We start from the raw sequence: 9520 nt of genomic DNA, 5'->3' as shown, positions 1-9520 counted from the left end.
CTGCCCCTCTTGTGTGTTCACTGGGTGGATGTGGCCAGAGCAGGGGCATGGGCCCAGCTCCAGTGTCCTTCCCTCTTACAACAGAGTAACAGCAAGAATCAAAACAAATGGCATAAATAATAAAAGGTTTTAGTTATTCCATTCTAAAGTCAGGCTCAACGGGACAGGTAAGTTCCACATCCAGGGGCTTCCCACAACCACAAACATTTGAGCAGCTGGAACAGGTAGTTCTGCTCAGTGGAATGGTTGCAACTCACCTGTAGCTCAGAGATTTACTCTGTCCCCATTGAGATACTGTACTAGTACTTTCTTTGGGAAGGTGCCAGTGTGTAAACTCTGAGTAAAGCAGAACACAGAGATAAACAAAGCACAATGTACACATTTTTTATTACTGAAATTGCCTTTCCACCAGCCATTGCCTGTCCCAGCTCAATAAATTCCTGTGTCTCATGCCTGGACGATGTTTTCCATTCTTTTGCCAGTTGCTGTTCCTGTGAAATCAGGCATAGGCAGAGCTGGAAGAAACAACTTGTTGCCAAAGAAATGTCTGGCACTTAGTTCAGGAACAAGTTAACTCTGTCAACTTGAATCCAAGTTTCAAGCGAAACTGAGATGGTTTGCTTTGCAACCTTGCTCCCTCACTTTTGTTGCTTCAATATGAGGGTTTTTTGCCATTAATATGTACTGAACACAGATTTGTGCTGCTGCATGAAGGGGTTGAAAATGAGCTGGAGCTGGGAAAAGCTTTCTTTGAAGAGTGATCCTGTTTCCCTTTCACTTCTAGTAATGATTACTACAACTTATTGCAGTAATCATTTTATTGGGGAGAGATTAAAAACCATCAGATGTAAAGGTGACCTTTCGAGCAAAGTACTTCCTTTACTCATATTGCAGAGTAAAAACAATATCCCAGCTGGGGTGCCAATGAATCAGTGTGTATTGACATCATTAAAGTGTGCTTAGTTAATCGGCAAAGAGCATGAAACACAATCAGCCCTTTATAACGAAGTGATGTCAGTTTGCAGGGTGACTGCAGGCTGTGACATTGCCACTGCCCGCCGTGCCGTGGGGCTGGCAGCGCCGTCACTCGGCGTAGTGGAGTGAGGAAAGAGCTGGCTCAGTGACCCGTTGGAGTGAGTAACTCCCTGCCTGGCCCCTCGTTACCCTGTGTGGCAAAACCCCTGCGGCTTGCAGAGGCGGGAACCTTTGCACTGGGAGTCGGAGAAAATGGGGTAATACAGGGCTTGAGCGAGAGACTGGTTTGGCCACCTCCGAGCTCAGGACTTTTGTTTAGCAGGCTTTGCTATGGGATAGGGCAAGGAAGCAAAGGCAAACCCATAGGTTTGATTTTTTAAAAGATTTTATTAATTTGTAGAAAAAATAAAACATCAAGTTTCACCCACGGTAGAAACACTTGAAGATTTTTTTTTGTTCATGTCAATGACAAACAATACCTACATAAAGTGCCTATTATTTTATTTTGTAAAACCCTTCCCGCTCCCCCCACCCCCCCAAATCTTGCAAATCAAACAAGACAAATGTAAACAAGAGTCAGTTTTTTGGTCCATCGGGGCTGTAACTCTGCAATGTCTTTGCAACAGCTTAGGAGTGTCTTCTGCATGTGTTTTGCAGACATACATGAACACACAACACAGAGCCAGAGTCTGTGCACAGCTTCTCAAGTTGGAAAAAAAAAAAACACAAAACCAAGAACCAACCCTAAAGCCCCAGGCAGGTGCTGGCAGGCCCCTGCCCTCCCTCCTGAGGGCAGTGCCTGAGGCTCTGTGGTTTGGGAGGGAAAGAAACACCAAGGTCTGTGCCCTCCACACTCATCCTCCCACCTGGCTGCCCAGCAGCTCACCCTTTCCCTGTCTGTTTGCCCAGAGGAGGAGGCTGCTCCCAGTGACATCCCCTCCTGCCCTCCAACGCCTCCCCCTTCGCATCCCTCGCTCCCAAAATGCATCCCCAGGGAGGGAGATGATGAAAGCGGGAGGAGGGAGGCTGGGGGAGAGGCGACGCCCTCTCTGCCCGGCTGGGCACCTGCCCAAAGTCAATTCGGAAACGAGCATCTCTCTCCCCTCCTTTTCTCCTTTCCTTCCTTCCTTCCCGAGGCGAGCGGGGGCTCCTAGCTGATCACACAGCGATCCTTCTCCTTGCCGTGCCCGCCGCCGATGGCTTTCTCCCGGATGTACATGAGGTCGCTGTGCACGCTGGGCCGCCGGGCGAAGGGGGCCACGATGCCGTACGCCTCCTCCGAGCCGCCCCGGCCCCCCTCCTTCAGCAGCTTTTTGCCTTTCAGCGCCTTCTTGTGCAGGATGTCGCAGTACTGGACCGAGACCTTGCGGTGCAGGTCGGGGCTCATCTCGCTGGGGAGCTTGGCCATGGCGAAGAGCGCCTGGAACATCTGGTCCAGGCTGCTGTTCCTCTTGGCTGAGATCTCGAAGTAGGCACATTTTTTTGGGTCCTCTCCCACCAGCTGCTCGATCTCCCGGGGCTGCACCTCCCGGTAAAAGTCCCGGTCGCCCTTGTTGCCGCAGATGACCAGGGGCACCTCTATGTTCTCCTTGGTTTTGTTCTTCAGGCACGACTTGGTCTCCAGGATTTGCTGCTTCAGGCGCTGCACCTCCTCAAAGGAGTCTCGGTTGTCCAGGCTGAAGACAAGGATGAACACGTCTCCTAGGGACAAAGAGGGAACGTGAGGTGGTTGCAGGGATGGGGACACAGAGAGACCCACTCCTAAGCCAAAGAGAGGCTTGGAGAAGGAAGGACCAGGCAGCACCTGGGTCCTGCATTCTCCAGTCCACCAAGAAGAGCTGCCCAACCACTTGAACACACAAAATCGTACCTCCCTCCTCCCAGGACTGCAACAACATCCCCAAACTGATCAGGAATCTGGCAGAGGGACCTCCTGCCAAGTACCTGTGAGGATGGAGAGGCGGCGCATGGCTGGGAAGGGGTGGTTGCCCGACGTGTCCAGGATGTCGAGCTGGTACACTTCGCCACGGATGCTGTAGAACTTGCGGTGGAAGTCCTCGATGGTGGGTGTGTATTGCTCCTCGAAGCGGCCGGTGAGGAAGCGCGAGACGATGGCCGTCTTGCCCACCTTGGAGGAGCCCAGGATGACCATGCGGTAGCAGTTCTTGGCGGGGATGCTCAGCTCGGCCTCGCTGGGACACATCTTCTTGATCATCGCTGCCAGTTTCATTGACGCCGACGAAAGTGCAGCTTGCGCCGAGAAGGAAAGGAGGAGAAGGAGGAAAGGCGCTGCCTGGCCCGGCTGCTCAGCCCCTCTTCCTTCTCAGGAAGGGTCGGTGTGAGCTCTGCACGGCGGCCGCCGCGTTATATGGAGCCGGCAGCGACCGCCCCTCGGCGCGTCACGGCCCGGGGCGGTGGCGGCTGAGTCAGCGCCCGGCACCGAGCCCGGCCCGGCCCGCGCCCCCCGCCGGGCTCCGGGCTGCGCGCACCGCTCCCGTCCGCAGCCCCGTTCGCACTCCTGCCGCTCGCTTGGCTGGTCCCGTTCACAGCCCGATTGGAGCTCCGGGTGCCTGGCAGCCCCGTCCCGTTCGGAGCCCCGTTCGCACTCCCGCTGCTGCGCAGCCCGGTCCCGTTCCCAGCGCGGTTCGCACTCCCGGGGGGCACACACAGATCCCGTTCCCAGCCCGGTTCGCACTGCCGGGGGGCACACACAGATCCCGTTCCCAGCCCGGTTCGCACTCCCGGGGGGCACACACAGATCCCGTTCCCAGCCCCGTTTACACTCCCGGGGGGCACACACAGATCCCGTTCCAAGCCCCGTTTTCACTCCCGGGAGTGCACCCACAGATCCCGTTCCCATCGCCGTTCGTGCTCCCGGTTTGCGCAGCCCGGTCCCGTTCGCAGCCCGGTTGGAACTCCGGTGCTTCGAACTCCCGTTCGCAGACCGCTCGCACTCCCGGTCCCTTTCACAGTCCCGTTTGCAAACTGATCCCTTTGCATCTCAGCACGGGGTCCTTGTGCTCTGTACCCGTCCCGTTCTCAGCCCGGCGCGGGTCCCGGCGCCCCGCAGCCGGCTCGGGGCTCCCGGGGCTCGGGGAGTGGGGACACCCCGAACTGCAGGAACCGGGGGCGGGGGGGTGCAGAGGGTCCCACGCCATTCCCTGCCGTGGTTTTGCATCGATTTACACTTGCCCGGTGCAAATGCCCGAAAATCCGGAGAAAAGACCCTGCTGGGTGCGAGCTCCGGTGCGCGGGGCCGGGAGCAGAGAGAAGTCTCGGTCCCACCGGGGGCTGCAGGGCGGGCTGGGAGCTGCGCGGGAACACCTTGACCGAGGCTCTTAGGACAGCGGCTTTCCTTGACCCCGACCCCGACCCGATTCCCGTCCCAGTTCCTGTCCCGGTCCCAGTGCCGGTGCCGAGCGGTGCCGCTGCAGCGCCGGTTCTGCACGCTAGGGGACAGGCGAGAGTCCGGGCGGCGGCAGCGCGTGCAGGGCCGGGAATGAGAATGCGAATGGGAACGGGAGTGGGAACGGGAATGGAAACGGGAATGGAAATGGGAATGAGAATGGGAATAGGAATAGGAATAGGAATAGGAATAGGAATAGGAATAGGAATAGGAATAGGAATAGGAATAGGAATAGGAATAGGAATAGGAATAGGAATAGGAATAGGAATAGGAATAGGAATGGGAATGAGAATAGGAATGGGAATAGGGATGGGAATGGGAATGGGAATGGGAATGGGAATGGGAGTGGTGCTGTACTGGGAGAACTGAGAATGGTCAGCCTGGGGAACAGGAGGCTCTGGGGAGAGCTTAGAGCCCCTTCCAGTGCCTAAAGGGGCTCAAAGAGAGATAGAGAGGGACTTAGGACAAGGGCTGGAGTGACAGGGCAAGGGGGAATGGCTTCCCACTGCCAGAGGGCAGGGATAGATGGGATATTGGGAAATAGTTCTTCCCTCTGAGGGTGGTTAGGCCTTGGCACAGGTTGCCCAGAGTGGCTACACTCATCGCTGGAAGTGTCCAAGGCCAGGTAGGATGGGACTTGGAGAAATCTTGTTTAGCAGAAGGTGGCCCTGCCCATGGCAGGGAGTGGTACAAGATGAGCTTTAAGGTCCCTTCCAACCCAGCCTCTTCTATGATAAAAAGAGCTATAAAAAAAATAACCAACAACAACAACAAAAAAATCTTAGCCAAAGGTGATGCTTTGATAAAGTTCAGGGCAGAAACCTCACCTATAATACAGAGAGGGACTTCAGGGAAAGCCAGAACACACAGTCTGGGGCAGAGCAGTGCCTTTCATCAGCACCACTTGGGAAATGGTGCTGAGCTTTTCATCTCCCTTGGATATTAATTTAAACACTCTCGGAAGGCTTACATAGGGATTGTGGCTGTCTGGTTGTCTGGAAGGGAGCAGCAACTTAAACACTCCTGTCCCTGCCTGCAGGGAAACATCCTGCCTGGAGGCACAAGGACACTTGGAGGAGAGAAAGTGGGACAGTTTCCTGTGTTTATTCATCTGTGTTCGAGACAGCGAAGAAGTTTAATAGTCGAATGCAAAGCCCAAATGTATCAACCCAAACAACAAAAAGATCATTTAATTGAAACGGTTGATGGAAAACAACAGGGGGAATAGGAAGTGGCAACCTCTGGAGGACAGACAAATCAAATATCTCGATCAGCATTTATTGTTGGCCGTACAACTATTAATAGAGCTAGGAACAGGTAAAAATAGCCTGCTTTAAACCTGCTCCTGGCTGACAGGAAAAAAAATCCATTTGTTCCCTCTAAGCAGTTCTTTGAGCAGAGCATGCCAGGAGACAGATGTGCACTGGGATCCTGTGGGCTTGGTGGAGTGGGACCAGAGCCAGGGACCCCCTGACAGCAAGGACAGGGTGTCAGGGACCTGGGATGGGTGGAGAAGAGCTGGTGGTGGTGGGAGCTGCCAGAGAAGAGGACATGGGCACTGCCTGTGCTATCACAGAGCCCAAGTCCTCATGGAGTCACGCAGAGCCCGATCAGGGAGCATTACACAGCATTAGCTGAGTCCTCCCAGGCTCATCTAGAAACTCATCTCCTGTAGGAGCAAAGCACATTTGCTGGGAGCTGCTGCCAGTGATTGATGATAAAGGATCCACCTCGCTGCAAGGCACAGCCTTCCCACGGTTATGACTCTTTTACAAATCACCACCTATTTCTGACCTGACTGCAAATAGCCCAAGGCTTAAGCAGAGGCAGGTAAAAGGGCATTTTCCCCACGGCTGCCAGAGTTTGCCCCTGCTATTTGTGGGATGTTTTGTTCCTTGCCTGGTTTTGGAGGATAGAATCTCTTTCATGCAGCAGCTCAGCAGAGCCAGAGCCGCAGGCAGGATGCTTTGCACTAACCCCAGCGACACCTTTAATGGAATCACCTTCAGCACAGATCAATCCTTGTTTTCTTGCTATTTCCCTCCCTATTTTCACCCTCCTCGGTTTACCACCACCACCTGCCAACCAGCAAAACCCACCCTGTGTCCGCGAGCAAGTGGCTGAGGAAAGGAAATTCCACGAAAGTCACACAAACATCCCAGCGACAGAACATGTGGCTCCCCAGGGCCTGGCTTGGACGAACTGTGCAGCAGCAAAACAGAGCTCACAGCAGCAGCACCACGGCAAAAAATGTAGGAAGCAAAATGTTCCAGGAAGCAGGAGCGGCACCGGGGTGCCCAGCACAGGGACAGGCGAGCGAGGGATACTCGGAAAAGGACAATTACATCAGAACATGAGTTTGGTTCTGAGTGTGCACAGAGCTGGGAAGGATCATCCCCCCGGGGCTGGGCTGGCCTCGGTTCACGGCCGGGTCCTGAGCAGTGAAACAGGACTGGAAGAGCCATTTGTGCTGTTCCCACCTGGCACATGCAGACCCTGCAGCTGTCCCAGGCCACCGAGAGGGACACATCGCACATGAGCCCCTCCCCATCGCTGTTAAGATGCTTCACATCCTACCAAGGGCTCATCCCCTGTGCAGCAGCACACAGCATTCCCAGGCTCTGGAGCAGCCACGCACATGGAGCCAAGCCCAGCTCTCCTGGCTCCTCAATTCCTGCTTTTCTCCCCCAGGACTGTTCTTTGGACAGTCCCTGGGGGCTGTACAGCGAGCTGGTGTCCAGCTCCTTACCCTGCTCCCAAAGAACCAGAGTGAGCTGTGCATTTCCCAGCAGCTGCTGGTGAACAGCAGGGACTTGTGGGACCCCAAATCCTGTCCTGGCTGCTCCCCCAGGGTGGGAGAAGGAGTGAATGGCCAGAGGAAGAGGGGAGCAGCTGAGTAGGGAAGGGAGGCTTTAGCCATAGTTCTTGCTTGTCCCCCTGAGGAAAAGCATCTGATTAAATCAAGATGCAGCATGCAGGGTTGCTATTCATTCCCTATATTATTAGCTTGTCTCGTTTTATTAAATCTCTTTAAGGCTTTTCAGAAGAAGCACGTAATTCCCAAAATATAATTTTTCCCAGATGAAATATGATGCAGAAGCTGCTCCTTCTCTGGGGACCAGGGGGTGGCTTTATTTGTTTCCCTCCCCCACCCCCTGCTTCTTTAGCAACACTTTTCATGTCTCTTGATTCCTTTTAGCACTTGGGATTTGATTAACAGAGCATCTGAAAGCCTGGGATGTCTCAAATCCCCAGTTCCTGGAGTTATCCAGGCACGGAGTGGCAAGAGGTCCCTTGAGACATCATCCCTGTGCTCAGTGTGAGGCAGCTCAGAGCCAGGCGCACCCTGGAAATCCCCTGCTCCCAGTTCCCATCTCCTTTCCTCCCATCCTCTTGCACACAGGTCATGTAACATCCTACCAGCATGAACAAAGGTGTCTCCATGTCCTGGATGTGTCCCTAAGCTCCAGCACTTTCTGCTCCCTCCCAAAGAGCAGAGTTTCCTTCAGCTCCTCTGGGATTAGAGAGAAATGTCACCTGTAACCAGAGGTAGGCAGCAACTGGGCTTGGAATACAAGGCACAGGGGAGAGGGAGGCTTAGTGACCCCAGTGGATGCATTGCTGCAGATTTCAGGAAGGTTCCCATGGAAATAGCGATGGTTGGCAGGGGTGGCGGGACAGGAGGTGGCAGGGAGCCGGGTGGGCAGTGCCAGGCGGGCAGTGCCTGCCAGGCAGGGGCTGGCACAGGGAGGGGTAGCAGTGCTGGGGGCTCAGAGCCTGGGGATGTTTCCTGTCAGGTCCCACATCTGCTCCTGTGGGTCCAGAGGGGCTGAGGCCAGCACAGAGGGGGAGAGGTTGGGATCTGGGGGAGTTGAGCTGGGCAAAGGCTGAGCCAGTGGCCAAATCCAGGACCCTGGAGGCTCCCATCCCAACAGGCAGAGCCAGGTCCTGACATCTTCCCAGGACTCTGGCGGCTCTGAGCCCTCCTGTGACCCTGACTGGGAAAGGAGCTGTGCTCCGTAAACAGCTCCTCCCGAAGAAAATGCAACATGGAAAAAGCAGCACATTCCTACCATTTTTTTTCCTTTGAAACAGGATCCAAGGAGGATACAGCTCACCGGGCTGTCTCAGGGCGGCTTTGGAGTGTGAAAATTAAAGAAAACAGCCTCGTAACTTGTCCTCTGCCTCGTGGCAGGAGCTCCGTGCGTAAGGACCCCCGGAGTGAGGGTGGAAATGAGCTGGTTGGGTCGGATGGAGTCTCCTCCACCCTGTCCCTGATGGGGGTGATGCCAGGGGCAGGGGGACAGGGGGTATGGGCTGCTGCTGCTGCTGCTGCTCTCTTGGCACTCGGGGAAATTTCAAAGCTTTCCCTGGCCACCAGTGAGTTGGGAGCTGCCTGTATCCCAGATCCCTGAGCATGGACCTGCCTGCAAAGCCCCATGCAGCTCTGGGATCCTCATCCTTGGGCTCCAGCACTGGGGGTTTCCTACATGGGAATTGTTTCTCCCCATTGCTTTGTGAGCATTTAAAGTCCAGATTGTTTTCCCTACACAGCAGCGATAGAACAGACTGGTTTATTCCCCTGCAAAGATAAATTTTGTCGTGTCCCCTGTCCACCTTCTCTGGATTAAGGGATCTCCAATAAAACAGTGCCTAAAGCTCAAAGTTCATCTTCGCTTTTACATCAAATGCCAACCACTGGCCAAAAAACCAAGCTTCTGCCTCAGTGCTGGGATGGGTTTGGGAGCCCTCACCAGAGCCCTGAGCCCCTCATTTCCTGCCATCTTCCCAAAACAGTCAAAGTGCAGAGTCAGCAAGCAGGATCTGGGTGGGAATGGCGAATTCCCAGTGGTGCCAGTGCCACACGTGCTGCCCCGATTGCGCCACGTGTTTATTCTGTGTTTATTTGCCACGTAAAGGCTGGTGGCCATCCCTCCCCTGGGGCAAGGCAGCGCAGCTTCCCTGGGCGAATGCAAACACGGGGTTACAGGAGGTCACAACGGAGGGGAGGGATTTTGGGAATGTGTCTCTGCTCCTGAATGTCACCACCACCAGGGAAAGCAGCACAGAATTCAGCCTCCACCTCCCGAAGTGTTCCTGGATGAAGCATCCTGTGAGTGTGGAGCTGGCACCACATCC

General features: G+C 54.8%; 1 protein-coding gene across 1 annotated transcript; it reads right to left on the bottom strand.

The window, feature by feature from the left end:
- Positions 1 to 1342: 1342 nt before the first annotated feature.
- RASD1 (ras related dexamethasone induced 1) lies at positions 1343 to 3325 on the bottom strand. Its single transcript, XM_014871045.2, has 2 exons — positions 2920 to 3325; positions 1343 to 2676 (listed from the first exon to the last, which is right to left on the bottom strand). The coding sequence occupies exons 1-2, from the start codon at positions 3203 to 3205 to the stop codon at positions 2126 to 2128; spliced, it is 837 nt and encodes a 278-aa protein (XP_014726531.1). The 5' UTR covers positions 3206 to 3325; the 3' UTR covers positions 1343 to 2125.
- Between the last annotated feature and the right edge of the window lie 6195 nt (positions 3326 to 9520).

The sequence above is a fragment of the Sturnus vulgaris genome, chromosome 16 (assembly GCF_052056855.1).
Source record: "Sturnus vulgaris isolate bStuVul1 chromosome 16, bStuVul1.hap1, whole genome shotgun sequence".
NCBI lineage: Eukaryota > Metazoa > Chordata > Aves > Passeriformes > Sturnidae > Sturnus > Sturnus vulgaris.
This window is presented reverse-complemented; position numbering and strand designations above follow the sequence as displayed.